The sequence below is a fragment of the Aspergillus pseudoviridinutans genome, assembly GCF_018340605.1.
Source record: "Aspergillus pseudoviridinutans IFM 55266 DNA, scaffold_8, whole genome shotgun sequence".
NCBI lineage: Eukaryota > Fungi > Ascomycota > Eurotiomycetes > Eurotiales > Aspergillaceae > Aspergillus > Aspergillus pseudoviridinutans.
Window position 1 is genome coordinate 1,141,836 of NW_025091288.1, and position 15,534 is coordinate 1,157,369.

At 49.4% G+C, this 15,534-nt stretch overlaps 8 protein-coding genes across 8 annotated transcripts; 3 read left to right on the plus strand and 5 right to left on the minus strand.

Moving 5' to 3' along the window:
- Nucleotides 1–619: 619 nt before the first annotated feature.
- Nucleotides 620–2,544, minus strand: Asppvi_010507 (putative protein kinase C substrate; the record flags this gene model as incomplete). Its single annotated transcript, XM_043306351.1, has 3 exons — nucleotides 620–1,272; nucleotides 1,330–2,271; nucleotides 2,436–2,544. The coding sequence occupies 3 exons, from the start codon at nucleotides 2,542–2,544 to the stop codon at nucleotides 620–622; spliced, it is 1,704 nt and encodes a 567-aa protein (XP_043162286.1).
- Nucleotides 2,545–2,786: 242 nt separating this feature from the next.
- Asppvi_010508 (uncharacterized protein) lies at nucleotides 2,787–3,889 on the plus strand (the record flags this gene model as incomplete). Its single annotated transcript, XM_043306352.1, has 3 exons — nucleotides 2,787–2,806; nucleotides 2,865–3,339; nucleotides 3,404–3,889. 3 exons carry the CDS (start codon nucleotides 2,787–2,789, stop codon nucleotides 3,887–3,889), a joined length of 981 nt encoding a protein of 326 aa, XP_043162287.1.
- A 249-nt stretch (nucleotides 3,890–4,138) lies between these two features.
- Nucleotides 4,139–5,508, minus strand: Asppvi_010509 (mitochondrial 54S ribosomal mL50 protein; the record flags this gene model as incomplete). Its single annotated transcript, XM_043306353.1, has 3 exons — nucleotides 4,139–4,414; nucleotides 4,483–4,933; nucleotides 5,024–5,508. The coding sequence occupies 3 exons, from the start codon at nucleotides 5,506–5,508 to the stop codon at nucleotides 4,139–4,141; spliced, it is 1,212 nt and encodes a 403-aa protein (XP_043162288.1).
- A 259-nt stretch (nucleotides 5,509–5,767) lies between these two features.
- Nucleotides 5,768–7,009, minus strand: Asppvi_010510 (thiolase family protein; the record flags this gene model as incomplete). Its single annotated transcript, XM_043306354.1, has 1 exon — nucleotides 5,768–7,009. The coding sequence occupies one exon, from the start codon at nucleotides 7,007–7,009 to the stop codon at nucleotides 5,768–5,770; it is 1,242 nt and encodes a 413-aa protein (XP_043162289.1).
- A 938-nt stretch (nucleotides 7,010–7,947) lies between these two features.
- On the minus strand, nucleotides 7,948–9,000 carry Asppvi_010511 (uncharacterized protein; the record flags this gene model as incomplete). Its single annotated transcript, XM_043306355.1, has 2 exons — nucleotides 7,948–8,802; nucleotides 8,923–9,000. 2 exons carry the CDS (start codon nucleotides 8,998–9,000, stop codon nucleotides 7,948–7,950), a joined length of 933 nt encoding a protein of 310 aa, XP_043162290.1.
- A 1,560-nt stretch (nucleotides 9,001–10,560) lies between these two features.
- Nucleotides 10,561–11,879, plus strand: Asppvi_010512 (3-deoxy-7-phosphoheptulonate synthase; the record flags this gene model as incomplete). Its single annotated transcript, XM_043306356.1, has 3 exons — nucleotides 10,561–10,603; nucleotides 10,671–10,726; nucleotides 10,869–11,879. 3 exons carry the CDS (start codon nucleotides 10,561–10,563, stop codon nucleotides 11,877–11,879), a joined length of 1,110 nt encoding a protein of 369 aa, XP_043162291.1.
- A 672-nt stretch (nucleotides 11,880–12,551) lies between these two features.
- On the minus strand, nucleotides 12,552–13,458 carry Asppvi_010513 (cytochrome c oxidase assembly protein COX14; the record flags this gene model as incomplete). The annotated part of the gene is made up of 2 exons (XM_043306357.1): nucleotides 12,552–13,045; nucleotides 13,158–13,458. 2 exons carry the CDS (start codon nucleotides 13,456–13,458, stop codon nucleotides 12,552–12,554), a joined length of 795 nt encoding a protein of 264 aa, XP_043162292.1.
- A 428-nt stretch (nucleotides 13,459–13,886) lies between these two features.
- Nucleotides 13,887–14,918, plus strand: Asppvi_010514 (uncharacterized protein; the record flags this gene model as incomplete). Its single annotated transcript, XM_043306358.1, has 3 exons — nucleotides 13,887–14,392; nucleotides 14,493–14,535; nucleotides 14,628–14,918. 3 exons carry the CDS (start codon nucleotides 13,887–13,889, stop codon nucleotides 14,916–14,918), a joined length of 840 nt encoding a protein of 279 aa, XP_043162293.1.
- Between the last annotated feature and the right edge of the window lie 616 nt (nucleotides 14,919–15,534).

Sequence of the window (15,534 nt, forward strand, 5' to 3'; positions counted from 1 at the left end):
CTTGTTTTATAGCAGGATAGGATAGGGAATTCAAGTTCTATCTTATTGAGAACACATGTACGCCTGCTCACTAACGTAGTCACCATGAGTTTTTTAAAGGTCAACATTTGAGCTCTTATGTTCGAAGCTTGATATGGCCTGGTAAGTGACGGAAATAACAACTAAATTAGCACCTGATGGACCGGCGCTTGTTGGATTAGGAATATATTGCCATGAAGGACGTGGACATACATTTACAGGTGCATATGGATCCTTCCAGACGTTGGTTCCTCTGATTGGAAAACATGCGAATCCTTCGGTTACGCACGGAGTGGATGGAGTACGTCTGTACTCTAAGGTAGAATACCTTCGCGAAGAAAGGGGGGGGGCTTTTCTATCTCACACGTATATGCATAGCGTCTTAGATCAAAGCATAGCGCATAATTACTCTACAGTCAAAGCCCTTAGTCTGATTATTCACCTCACCATGTGTCTGGCCTCTGAAGTCGGCGGTATGTAACTTGGAGTAATATCTGGCAAGGCGGATAGGACTAACCCTCTTATTGAACCTGTACTAACCATAATGCAAGTCGAACGCTATACATCAACCCAAAACCCAGGATCTGATCAACATCCGCTTCTACAATTCATCCTTGCGTCTTGGTGCCACATCGCCTTCTTCTTCTCCTCCCGGACATACAGCCGGGGTGGTGACAATCATGGAATAGACACACTTCTCGTCCTCCGTCACTTTGAGGATCTCGTTTTCTTCGCCACATTCCAAGATGACTGTGGTTGACCGAGCTGGTCCATTCCAGCAGGTCTGCCCATTCTTGTACTCAAGAGAAACCCGTTCCTCGGCCACAATCTCGCCGGTCTCGTTGAGCTCGTCCACGCTGACGGATCCGATACGACCGAATTTACCCATTCGGACAGATGCCCCGCCTTTCTTGGGAATCTGTTTGGTCTCATCCAAGAAGCAATGTTCATACGTGTACTCCCCGGAATCCTTGGAGATGCAAACGCCTTTAAGAGCGCGGAAAACGCCGGCCTTTCCATAGTCGGTTTCAAGATCGGCTTGATGGTTTTTCAGCTGAGTGTATAATTCCGCAAGATTGGTCTTAGTCTTCTCAAGGCCCTCGCGAGCTTCTGTCACTGCCTTGGATTCGGCAGTCGAGCCTTCTTCCTTCTTGGGCAGAATACCGTTGTCCTCGAGGAAGCGCCGCATGGAAATCACTTTATCTTCCACAAAAGACACAACAGAGGGAGGTAGGTAAGCCGCCAGCTTGTAGACTAGATGAAAGGTCAGCAACCGAACCGGCATACGCAATGAATAGCTGAAGCACGAACCTGTATCGGTCTCGTCCTCCTCATTTTCCCACTGCTCCCAGTTAACCCCCGATGTGTCGTCGTCCGGTTTGGCAATTTCATCCAGGTCTCGGTCACGAGCGCTGTTTCCGAGATTGCCCACGTCTTCTCTGGCAGCATACTCCTCCCAACTGCGCACAGCTCGTTTGACACCCTCGTCGTTGAAATTGGGATTGTATTCGATTTTGAACTTGGACAAAATATCCTCGAGCTCTTTTAGCCGCGATCGAGCCTCATCCCTCTCCTTGCGAACCTCTAGAAGCGCATTCCGCAGCTCCTCAACCCGTCCTTTGGCCAAGGAAGCAAGGATGTTAACCTTGCCTGCCTTCTTGCCCCTTACCATTTTGCTCTCTTCTCGCTTCTTCACCTCCTCAAATTCAGCCTCCATATCCTTCACCTTCATCTCTAGTCCCTGGATTTCAACTTCGAGTCTCTTGATGTGGTCTTCAACTTCCTTTTGCTGTCGGCCCGAATCCACGAGCAGTTCCTTCTTCTTCTTGAGGGCAGCCGTCATAGACTTCGCTCTCTTCTCCTCTTGCTTGCGCCATTGCTTGCCAATCTCTTTGCACTTATCCTCGCACTTGGTGCCCCCGACGTGCGCCCACTCGTCACTTCCGTCACAGCAGAACTCGTAGTCGCATATACCGTCATTCACTCGCTGGAAAGAAACATATGACGGTTTATGGCCTTTATTCTTGCAATAAAATCCCGGGAGGGCAAGTGTAAGTTCGAGGTCGCTGTTCCCGGGCCGATCGGCGGCGGTCAGAGGGGAATTACGCGATAAATGAGAACATGCTGACGTCCCAGGCTCGTCGCTGCCATCCGGACAGTCACAGTAATCATCGTTCACGGCAGAGAAGGGGATCTGTAAAGCTGGGTTCGATATACAGGTGAATGTCGTGGTGTCTTTGTAGAACTTGGCAACTGGTGACAGCCAATGGCGCCATTAGCTTCCTTGTAACTTATGAAGGGTCTATAATGATTGTGGTCACAGAGTAATCATAACCAGAGCTTTATGGGGGCTGAATCATCATGGAAGGCGAACCGAGCCTCACATGAGCTACGATTCATGGTAATAGTATACTTACATTCTGGACCGACCCCCCGAGGTCTTGCTGTACCATCGCCCGCGGCAGCCGCAACAGTAGAGCATGCCGCTATGGTCGCAAAGAAGAACACTCCCTGAGAAAGTATCATGATGCAAGCATTGAGCTCGCTCGTCAATGCCTTGTTGTGCCCGGGACAGTTGTTCTATAGGAATGCGGAGAGAGCTTCTGGCCAGCTGTTGATAAGGCCGAGGATCCAATCTGGGGAGAATGGCCCAGCGCCTTAGTCATCCCGCTATCATCCTTCGGTGGCAAGCGACAACTGAATGCGATTGTCGCAACACCTCTCAGATACTCTATATACAATATTTCCTTGAATTAATCACTGCAAAAATGGGTAATGATGGTGGCAGGTAAGTGTTATTGATGCGCTTCATCAGTGTGATCCTCCAGAACTAAGGTCTTGTACAGTATCCCAACTCGCCGCGAGCTCGTCAGAGAGGCCGCAAAAGCTCCCAGCACAGCGCAAGTGAAAGAGGCCCAGCGTGAAATGCAAGAACACTTTTGGACCACCTGTCCATTGTCGCATAAACCTTTAGCTCGACCGATTGTCTCCGACTGTGTCGGTAATCTATACAATAAGGATGCAATACTGGAATTCTTGCTTCCCGGTGATGACGCCCACGGTATCAGCTCTAAAGCAGACTGCGAAGAGATCTTATGCGGGCGGGTGAAGGGACTTCGTGATGTCGTTGAGCTGAAGTTTGAAATCGATACGGAGCGTGGCGAACACCCATCCAACAAGCACGATAGACGCGAAGCATGGATCTGTCCCGTGACTGCTAAGCAGCTAGGTCCGAGTGTGAAGTCGGTCTACCTTGTACCATGTGGCCATGTTTTCTCCGAAGAAGCCATTCGTCAGCTTAAGGACGATAAGTGCCTACAGGTATGTTTGTTGTGAGCCATACCTCAGCGCCCCAACTTGTTGCTAATCAGTCCGGAACGCGCAGTGCAACGAGCCCTACGCCGAAGATAACGTCGTCCCAATCCTTCCACCGAAAGAATCAGAAAAACAACGGCTGATGGCGAGAGCGCAAAAGCTAGCCGAGCAAGGGCTCACTCATTCGCTCAAGAAAGCTCCTGGCTCTAAAAAGCGCAAGAAGCATGCCAATGGAGATTCAGCTGAGACTGAAGCCACTACCGAAGCAGACTCCAAGCCAGCCTTGGCTTCTCAACCACAAAAGGATCGGGCTGCAGCCTCGAGTCGAAGTAATACCTCGACTCCGACCCCCAGTGCATCAAATGGTATCAAGAACGCCTCAACTGCGATGCTGACCGCGCGAGTCCTGGAAGAGGAGAATGAGAAGAAACGGCGTCGGAAAATGATGGGTGCAAACGAGAATATCAGCAGTCTTTTTACTAAAAACTCTGGCGGAGTCAAGACCAGCAACCGTGACTTCATGACGAGAGGCTACACGATGCCCTCTAAGAGATAATGAGCTCTAATATGTGCACTTCCTGAAGGCGTTCGGCGTTAATGGGGTATGCTTGTCGGCTACTGCACCGGCTCTTCTGATAAATTCAATATTCGATAGACGCTTTAAGACATAACTTGGTGCTGTAAATATTCCATAAGAATATTTGATGTATTGTACAGATATTCCCTATTCAGAAGAGAAAGAAAGCATGCTACCTAATAAAACTATATGACATATTTAGTGTAACATTCTGAACCCGAGACACATTTATTCAACGAGGCCTCTTGCGCGAAGTTCAGATTCAATGATCTTCTTCCGACCCAATTCCTCATCCTTGTGCAAAGCTGTCTGTCGCTTGGTAAACAGCTTGACGTTAGGCAGGTGCTGAAGCTCGGGGTTGTTGGCCAGTTGGTCGGCCAACTTGGTGGGTTTCGGGTTGACGACTCCCTCGAGGTATTCCACGGCCTGCTTGACTGTGGAGATGGAATGCATGACAGGATCAGGAAAATAGTGACCGCTCAATTGAGACAGTCTCTTCAGGAACTATGGATAACAGAAGGTCAGCACAATGTCTCATTAGATACTAACTCAAAAGACATGAGACGACTTACGGCAAATTTCGTTTCTGGATCGTTCAATGACAGGGAGAGGAATCCCTTATCCTGCACACTGTGGTAACCGAAGAATGGAGGGGCGGGGGCCTGCGATATCGAATCTTCAACGATTTCCTCATATTCTTCTGTCTCAGCGTCCTCTTGCACTTCTTCCTCGGCTGGTGCGGCGGTTGTATCGGCTCCTCCACCAATCTGCTCAAAGATGTAAACCAGAACATCCTTCGCCTCGTCGTCGGGATAGACCAAAGATTGGCCCCATTGACTCTCTGCATTCGGATCGATCTTGCACTTCCAGATCATTTTGAAGACGGGCTTTTCATGTTCCACGACGTCGCAGATCTTCGTGAGTGGCTTCTTCAGCGCATGCATCAGGCAGAGTTCGACTGCAGCTTGGTGAGCGGCCAAATAAAGGTGCCCCTCCTTGGTCAGTTTCTTCTTGAGCATGAAACTGAAGTCCCTGTCAGATTTTGTTCACTGAAGCTGCCGCGACCGCGAAAAGAGCGCCTATCGGCCTGTAGAGGAAGAGTAACAAACTTACGGGTTGAAGACATCAGCTTCCGTAGGGGGAAGGTCTGACCACTTTCCCAGGTGACCAACGCGAGGAAGACCCTCCCATGTTGTTGCAGGCTCGTAGGTATCAGGTAAGACATCCTCGCTCTGAGATTCCAGAGCTTCAGTGGACTCGCGAGCCGGTTCTTCCTCTTGTTGCCCAGGCTGCTTCTTCCATTTCCGCTCGAGAACACCTTCGCCTCCATACGGATCTTTCAAGCCTGGAGGATTGTCTGTTCCCCAAATCTTGCGGCGCACTCGTTCGGTGAGAGGTGCTGCGTTCGAGGCATTTCGCAGGAATTGACGGACAACGACGGGTCGCGGCCGCACGTCCTGTCTACAGATTGAACAAACGTAAAGTGACCTGGACCCTTGGAGGGGTGATACCTCCAGGTTCAATAGCCGCAGTGATTGACGCATGGCTGAAGCGTTGCGGAAATTGTTGACTATCCACAGCCTTTGGAAAAGTTTCATGATGCCGAGCGATCTTCCGGTAGAGAACATCACGTGACTCAGAGAATAGGTAGTCTTGGCACAACAACCAGTCCATGCCCATGGCTCACTGTTTATGGTTCTGGAGGAATTCCAAACAATCAGTTGGACAGAAGGACAGAGAGATTGCGGAGCATAGCAATGGATATCTAATTTAACGCTATGATTTATATACAAGCCTTTTATCATAATAAAGATACACCGCAATTGAAAAATACCATATGACATGGAATCAACACATTTACTCCCGAACAAACATACCCGCCATACCCATGCCAGTTCCGATGCACATACTGACTACACCAACATCCTGTCCAGTGCGTTGGAGCTCGGGTAGCAAAGTGGCGAGCTGCCTGGCACCGGTAGCACCCAAGGGGTGACCAATCGCAATGGCACCACCCTTGGGATTAACCTTGGCCTCGTCAATTCCAAGCTTGCGCACAGAGTAAAGAGCCTGCGATGCGAAAGCCTCGTTGATCTCCCAGATACCGACGTCGGAAACGTTCATGCCCACAAGTTCAAGAAGCTTGGGTATGGCGACTGCGGGTCCCACACCCATCTCATCAGGCGCACATCCAGCTACAGCGGTGGCAACCCAGCGAGCCTGGATTGAAGCTGTCAAACCAAGTTCCGTAGCGGTAGAACGGCGCATCAACAAAGCAGCAGCGGCACCATCGCTGACCTGTGAGCTGTTTCCAGCGGTGCTAGTGCCATCTGCCTTGAAGGCAGGCTTCAAAGTTGCCATCTTCTCAGCAGAAATGTTATGACGGATACCGTCGTCTTTTGTCACGGTAATCTCCTTGGGAGCCGCATCAGGATTCTCAGAGTCAAAAGAAAGGGTCTTGACTGGCACGATTTCGGCGTCAAACAGGCCAGCATTTTGGGCAGCTGAAGCTTTCTTGTGTGACTCGGCCGCGAATGCATCCTGGTCCGCCCTCGAGATACCATACCGGGCGGCGACGTTCTCTGAAGTAATTCCCATAGGCATAATGCAATCTCTAGCATCCTTGGATGGCGACTCTTTCAATTCAGGCCATAATACCGTTGGGATAGCACGTGACCCGTAGTTTCGGGTCATAGACTCCATCCCACCACCAACGCCGACGTTCAGTGCACCTGCCCGAATTCCATTACCAATGGCTGTAATAGCGGCCAGGCCGGACGAGCATTGCCTGTTGATCGTGTGGAAAGGCACTGAGTGGGGGAAGCCGGCGTGGATCTGAGCCATGCGCCCTGCTTTGGCACCGCCTAGTTCCTGGAGGACCGAGCCGATAGCGACATCGTCAATCAGAGCTGGGTCAAGCTTCGGGTTCGCCTCGAGAGTTGCTTTGAGGACGTGGGTGAGAAGCTCTTCGGGATAAGCATCCTTGAATCCACCCTTCTTCGCGCGAGTTACTGGTGTACGAAGTGCGGAGAGAATGACGATATCTGAAGGGGACTTCTGGAGGACCTGGCGAAGGCCGCGGGGCACAGGAGAAGTCATTTGGACGTCTGTGAAAGTGGTGTGTGGCTGACACAATCGGAGACTGGCGCCTGTCGAGATTAATTCTGGGTTCCCAGTGAGTCAAGGTGGGTGAAGTTGTGTGGCCGAAACAGTGACCATGTATCCTCCGAAATACAAGAAAGAGCACACAAGAGAGCAGGATTAGTTGCTTTCGCCTCAACTAGTCCAGGAAGCTTGGGACCCAGTGAAAACTTATATAAAAGAGGCTACACGGCTGGATTCCGGGGTTCGGGACCGGCCATGCCTAGTCGAGGCGTTGAAGCTGCCATTGAACTGCCGGCAATGAAGTTCGGCTAAGGGATCTGCCGCCGACAGGTGCGGAGGCAATCTGAGGATGGCGGGATGCGGGGGATGTTATCGCTCATAAAAAAAGCGCAACGCGCAACCCTGAAGGCCTTATTGTCATATTCACCTCCCGGTTCATATTGTTCGTATGTTTCCTGCCTACTTAACAATTTTGAAGGTCACCTGGCTCGTCTTACACCATCAAGCACCATTGTCCTTCGGATATCTGGCTGGGGGAAATCCGACCGCTAATCGGATGCGGTGGCTTACATCATCGGTCTCGGATCAGCTTGTCGGAAATGAGAAAACATCAAGTGACTCCAAGAATCTACCTTATATTTACATGTCTTACCTCGCCTGGACCACTTGGGTACGATCGTGTAGAACAGAAAGATCGAAGTTTACATTCATTGGGATTATTGAGCATTGATATATGTGGGTTGCGTGGCCCAATCCTCATGAACATTTGAAGCTGTGCGGTGTCTCTGAATCGTTGCTTCCATGGGTATATTGGTTTCAAGAGCACTCAACAAGATAAATCATGATGGTAAGACAGGTATCATCAGAAAGGTCGTATAGTGGTGAATGAGGGATTGTTGCATGTGAGGTTCTCGTATGTCGGACAAGAGACGTCAGTTGCGGATAATATGGCTGTAGTGGCCCGGAACCTTGCGCAGGCATTTGTCGCAATCAGCTCGAAATCCCATGGCAAAGGATACCTTCTTCTTGTTTAAATGAGGTCCGTTTGGATAGCCGGACCGTGTGGCTTGCTGTTGTGATTCAGTCGTGCCGAACCACTGCGAGGGGTCTCGTTGAAATGGGGAGAACGCCGGGGATGTTGATCGAGATGCACCACTTGTCATCTCGGCATCACTCATAGAGCACTTTCCATGAGAAATGGCATTATCATCCTCGCTGATCGGACTTGGGAGACGCTGAGTGGAACCAAAAATTTCTTGACTACTCTCGGTAGACAGTTTTTCATGAGGGCCAATCTTATCTCTAGACTCCACGAAGGCCTGATCCATCACTTGCGGGGACGGATTTCCTGCGGAATTATGTTCGGACACACTGAATCCTTTAGATTGTTCGCTGATGTTGAGGAACTGATTGACAAGATTGTGCGGGATTGGTGATGGTTGAACGCTTCCGGTGCGAGGCGTGCTGCCTGGCCAGTCATGCGGAATCTCATTGCTAGTCAAGTTATAGGTGTCACCTATGCTGTCGACGTCCATCGTCGTGCTAAATATCGGAGCGGAGGAGTCGAGGATCTGCGGAACACAACGCGAGGTGTTTACGGCTGCCGTTGTAGGATCGCGCAGTGCTCTAGCGATGCCATCGTCGTCATCATCGTCTGACGACTCGGCAGGAGTTAAAGTAGGTATACCAAGTCGACTTGACGCCTGGCAAGCTTCGGTATAGGAGAGTCCTCGGAGGTTATCTGGTGAGGTGCGCAGGGCTAGAGGGCGTGGTTTCTGGACGCGCGACTATCAGTAGTTGTTGGGTGGATGACTGGCAGGCAAAAGAAAGTGCAACATCAATCGGGCAGGCGGCAGGTTTGCCTTGCTTCCACCAAATAAGCATGGTATCACGGAAAGAATACAGACCTTGTTCCCCCTGAGCCCATTGTTATCATCACCCGTCAGCTCATCTGGCTCCCTCTGTMGTTTTGAGAACCCTAACATGACCTTCTCATCATCCCACTGAAAGACGGCGACCCTTCAAAGGTCAAGGTACGTTGTGATTATTCAACCAGAATGGATTAAGAATGATGTTCAAGCCTGCATTCAGTCGAAATGCATCGATTCAAGGGGCAGTGAGAACCTCCCTAACTTGAGGCCAACATACACATCAACAAGGACGATGAAGAGAATGATGCACAGGAAGCAAATCAGTAAGCTGGCATTGTATGGGAGCTCTGAGTAACCTAGTCTGGACTAGTTGGTCACCAATCCACAAGGTACTAAGATCCTAAGACTGAGCTTCCTCTGTGTCTTAGCCTCGAAAGCGGAGTAGCGGACCGAAGTGGAGAACAATTTTATGCTTTGCTTATCTGACTACTTATCGCTGTAGACCACTATATCGATTACCCTACTAGCATTATGCTCATATTACTCCGTACATCTGACCATATTCTCAGTGAACAGAAGTAGCCCCTTCACTTCTTCTTAATTTACAAGATTCATAAGTACCTAGCCTGTGGCCTCCTCGCCCCAGTAAGTTTTAGTTTATAAGTTTGGCTGACTTGTAACCCAGCGTGAACCTCAATCATGTGCACTTCCATATCACGTAAGACTGCGGACGTCATCTGCATGAGTGATGACTGAGAATAGCCATTCAATTTTAGTCAGATCAAGAAACTCGAGCTTACTTCAAATTGACCTCCAGTTATAGAGGACTCCGTAGGGGTCTAGACTCTTTGGCCGACATGTTGTACTACAACAACTCAGTGTTACGACTAAAACAATGTGCGGTGAGATGGATTACAGAATAACAACTAAGGTACCTAAGGTAAAGTGACAACCTTAAGGTACCTTATCTACATCTAATTCTCACAGGATCCATTTTGAGGCGTCGGGTACGGAGAGTAAGGGAATGACAATGGAGTGGCACAAGTTCAATGCTTAAAGTCAGGAACTGACGAGTTAGAAGCGCAGTGTGGACTGTGATAACATAGAGTTTTGTCTCCTTGTCAATTTAATTAACAATGAAGGGTAATGGAGATTCTTCTCGAAGCAGGTAGAAGTTCTGACAGCTCTGTACAACTGAATGGAAGTACCAAGTACTTAACGGCATGGTAATATAGGCTTGACATCCTTAAGATACACTAGCTAGGCTAGGCACTTAAAAGTACTCGGTACCTAGGTACAACAACCAGATTTCATGCGACTGGCCGAGTAATTACAATACTTGTCTTTTAAGTGGTCGGCTTAGTATTTGGTTTGCATGTTTTTGTCTGTGTGAATCATTTTGTTTCCCCACTTAGGATACCCGATCTGCAATTTTACTCTTCTGTTATACCTCTCTCTACTCGTTCCCATCTGGCATAAATAACCACTTCCATATCACCATCTTACCTTGTGACTGGCATCGCTTTTTCAATTGGTTCTGGAGTCTTTTGTTCATTATTTTTTGCTGCTTCCTTTCGGATTTTGACTACAAAAACCACCTTCTCTGTCTTCCCTCAAAGCTCTCAAAAGAACTTTTTTTTTGACTCCGACATCGCTGCAACCCCACGATAAATCATGCCCCTCGTCAAAACTACTGAGGTCAACGAGGACACTCGTGGTAAGTGCTCTTCTTTGTTATACTAGAAAGTACTCGTCTCTCTAATCAATTGGTCTTTTCTCTTCAGTCCTGGGATACGACCCATTGCTTTCCCCCCAGTTCCTTCAGTCCGAGATCCCTGCTGTGAGTCATTTCTCAGTGATTCTCCTTTTCGCTGTTCCTGCCCGAGCCTCAAACAATATGGGACTACAAAATCCTCTACAGAAATGCCAAATAAACCATATTGTGAGAAACATAACAGTGGGGCTGACAAGTTTTGGTACAGCCTGCCCATGCGATTGAGGCAGTCCGATCTGGCCGTAACCAGGCCATTGAGATCATTGAACAACGGGATGACCGCCTCCTGGTTGTTGTAGGTCCATGCTCAATTCATGACCCCGCTACAGCGCTCGAGTATGCAACCCGGCTGAAGGAGCTCTCTCAAAAGCTTTCTGGAGAGCTCTGTGTGATTATGCGTGCCTACCTGGAGAAGCCTCGCACAACAGTTGGCTGGAAGGGTCTGATCAATGATCCGGATATTGACGAAACCTACAACATCAACAAGGGTCTGCGCGTCTCTCGTAAGCTCTATGCTGATCTTACTGGTATGGGAATGCCCATTGCTAGCGAGATGCTCGATACCATTTCCCCTCAGTACCTTGCCGATCTCATCTCTCTTGGAGCAATTGGTGCCCGTACGACCGAGTCGCAGCTGCACCGTGAGCTGGCCTCCGGCCTGAGTTTTCCTATTGGCTACAAGAACGGTACGGATGGTAACCTCACTGTTGCCATCGACGCCATCGGTGCTGCCTCCCACCCTCACCGTTTCCTTGGTGTGACCAAGCAGGGCCTTGCTGCCATCACCAAGACGTCAGGAAACGAGCACGGCTTTGTGATCCTTCGTGGCGGTAACAAGGGAACGAACTACGATCGAGAGAGCATTAAGAGCGCTCGTGAGGCCCTGCGGGCCAAGAAGCAGCGCGAGGTGGTCATGGTGGATTGCTCCCATGGAAACTCGAAGAAGGATCACCGCAATCAGCCTCTCGTTGCTAAGGAGGTGGCAGACCAGCTCCGTGAGGGCGAAGACGCCATTGTCGGTGTTATGATTGAGTCCAACATCAATGAAGGCAACCAGAAAGTGCCCCCTGAGGGTCCCTCAGGACTTCTTAAAGGTGTCAGCATTACGGATGCTTGCATCAACTGGGAAACAACTGTTACTGTGTTGGAGGACCTCGCTGATGCAGTTCGTACCAGAAGGACCGTCAAAGCTTCTAAGTCGAATGGTGTCTCGCAATAAGGGTTCCCGTGAGGCAGTTTCCGAGGCATCTTTTCCTTGGTGACCCATCTAAGCGCTCCTTTTGATTCAGATACCAGGCTATCGTACCATTCCCCACCTAGGGTTTATTTTCTCTTCTGTCAAAATTTGGCGACGATTATCTTCCATGAGCTCTCTAAGTAATTCTCTCTTGGGTTTGGGAAACCAGACTGAAGCAAAAGTTTCCTGAGCCTTGTCTTTCCCTTTGATGATGTTTTTGGGCTTCTTATAACGTTTGATTCCAGAGAGTGCAACTGGCGTTTCAGGCCACAAATCGATCTTCCTTTCAGTGGGTAGACAGCATGCAATGATATAGGAACTCGTAAATGGTCTTTTGTACATATAGACCCACACTTGATGATCTATTTTTAAGCACAGATAGCGGAGCCAAGTGACCAAGGTGGAAGCAGATTATATGTACATAGTAAGAGAGTGAGCCAGTATTACATAGGTCAAGGCAAGGCAGAAAGCTCAAGGGACACCGTATACAGACGCCACAACCCCTGGGAAATGATGGGAAATGAAAGGAGATGAGAGACTGAGACACATGCCATGCAAGAATAATAGGAACAGTCGGCAACATCATCGGAAGATAGAGCGCGGAGAAGTCGAAGTTATGCCCGATTCTGCCTTATTGGTAGGTGTATGTCACTTTCACCGTCCGGTAAACCAGCTTTTCCAGCTTCGTGTTGACTGCTTCGCAGCGGTTTCCACATTCTCAGCAAGAACATCCAGCTGTCCTGGCTGTGCCGGCATTGGCACTGTTTCGGCGGCTGTCCTCGGCTTAGAATCTTCCGCAGCCTTCGCGTTGAGGGCCTCAAGCACTCCCACTTTGCTATCGGCAGCCCCGCCAACCTTTGAAGATAGATCGGACGGGGTCTCGTCCTGCTTTAGCCCACCAAACAAGTATTCCTTGGCCCGGTTCCATGGTCTCTGAGCCTTCGATTCCTCCTTCTTCCGCTTCATAATTTCGCCAATTTCCTCATTCTTGATTAACTCGAGTTGCTCTGGTGTTGCTGACCCGCTGGCATAAGCTGCCTTTGCATCTTGCAGTTTCTGCATTTCCTTCTCAACCCACAACACTCGCTGACGACGGTTGTATAGTGTCAAAGAGACCATAGAATAAACCGTGAGGACACCGCAGATACCTAGTCAGAGACAAACATATTAGCACATCCCGACCATCCCGTAACCTTCGCCTGCAATCAACAAGTCTTGAGCTTGAGGGATTGCTGCTTGGCATGCTTCCTAAACACATACCGGACGCGGTGATCAAACTGTAGACCATAACCTTATGCGCCTTGTTCGCAAATCTGCGCCCTACATCAATCATCTGATCGACGCGCGTGGTTGACTGGGCCAGCCGAGCCGCCCGTGCTTGGGCTCGCAATCGCTCGACCTTTTCCTTCGGAGTCTCTGGTCTTTCGCCGGGTCCCCGTGCTGTGGTTTTCTTGGACTCTGCCATGAAGCTGGGGAGCTTGTACGGTGCCCCGCCGGGCTTGGAGCTGGCATAAGGCCCTGTGGCTGTGAACCGTGTCGCGTCGGCAGCGGATCTGGACATGGTATCGGGACGGGATTTGTATCAATTTTGTTTTGATTCGCTCGTTTTTCTTTTCTGTTTGCCGTGTATAATGTAAACAGGCTCCCCTCTCCAGCCACGTATCTTTTGATGTCAACTCTAGTGTTCTTCCGGCAAATTCCAAGGGCAGCGCAGGTGGCAGATCGCGGAAGCAGCACAAGCCGGGCTTGAGAGATTAGGCCGGAAAATTTCAGCGGAGGGATGGACAGAAGGAGAGCCAAGACCCGCACTTCACCCACTGGACAGATGTCATCCCATACTTCCAGAAGTACATCTACGTCCATCGCTGAGATATTTCTTCTGCGTGTAATCTACGCATTCCTTAAATCCTCTTATGGATATAAGACCGATAATTAACCGTCGTTGATCTTTTCAGCATCTGGCTGTCCGATTGCTCCCTTTCATCCACAATGAATGCGGAGGGATACAACTCCGCAGATCTGACATCTGTTTTGAGGACGCTATCAGCTCTGTCAAATAATCCAAGTCATCAGGATTATCAAAACAATCCTCCTTCTGTCCATATATCGTCTCATCTCCCCGTTCAGCGAAGAACGCAGGACGAGGAAGATGACTCGTATGAGCCTGCAGAAGCTTCACCCCCATTTCCTGTAGCTCAAGTACATTCAAATCAAACTTATCAGAGAACCACAGGGGCTCATGCGCCCTCAGCTAAAGCTCCTCTGCATCCTAATGCACCAAGCAGTATTGCGGACTCTTCTTCCATCACCACATGGCCTGCCGCACTACAACATGTGATGCGGGCAGTATCGCAGAATGAAGACGCACAACGACGAATTCGACGACTGATCCAAAGCCAGCACGACCACGAGAGACAGTGGTGGCAAGGACGAGAAGCTTTGCTCAAGAAGCAGAAGGCTCGTGTAGAGAAGAAGAAGGAGCTAGATGCAGTTCTGTGAGTCATTGCTGAACCATCAATCATTTTCTGTGATAGCCCGTCCAGTCTGTCTAGTGCCATATACATTCCTGCGGCTGTACTGATGTGACATCTCCAGGCGCTCTGTTGGGGCACCGGTTGATGATACAAAACAAGTCTCGGTATGTTCTATGCCTCCTTAAAACGAGAAAAGAAAGAAGAGGACCTTTTTATCGAGACCTAAAACTAATCAAACGCATACGTACTCGTTCAGACAGCCGAAGAAGATCAAGCAGAGTTGAGAAACTACAATGCAAAAGTCTACAGAGCTTCCAAACAAATGGCGGAAGCGATGACATGCGAGCTTCGAAATCTGGGGATTCCCTTCTTCACCATCAAGGAAAGCCTGATCTCTGACGCACCGAGAGCTTTGCAAAATGGAAATTCCAGACGCCATCAATCCGGTGAGTCGGCCAGTCAACACCAGGCCTTGCTCTCGAGGGACGAATTGTCCGTGCTCCAGCGTCGAATGCTGGAGTTGCTGCTAGATCTCTACAAGGAATGAGTCTTTTGTGCTCGCAAGTCATTGCATTCTTCCATGAAATAATGACTTCATTCAACGCTCGTCCAGATGGAAGGACTGGCATTTCACAGCCATGACAATCTGACTCGTGCGATGCACCACTGCTCCGTTGTTGGCTCTGCCCTTTGTCTATATCTCTACCGTTCAGAGGCGTCAGAGGGTCGAGTTAACTTCATTCGGCGGCACTCTAACCCCTCTCGTACGTTATCTTGTGGGCCAAACACAATGAACAGCGATAGTCGACTTGGAAAGACCCGATGCTTTTGATCTGTGGCTATCATTATGTACATCGAAAGTCTAAACCACACACCGCCAGTTCGAACACTCTATACCGGACGCCTCGAGACCCCTGCTTCATCTGTCTCTTCGAGCCCTATATGCAATAGCAAACAAACCGCGGACTCCCAAGTAAAAGAGAGCCGCGTGATGTGGAAACGATGGGCTAGACATAAGCTGAAGATAACAATAACAGTAGACCATACGCAAAACACCGTTAATGCAAGTTGAAAGGCAATGGGAAAAGAGATCAAGAGCATGGAAGACACGTCTCATATGGAGGGTAAAGAGACAACATCGAGTGTTGGTCTCCACAAAAGTA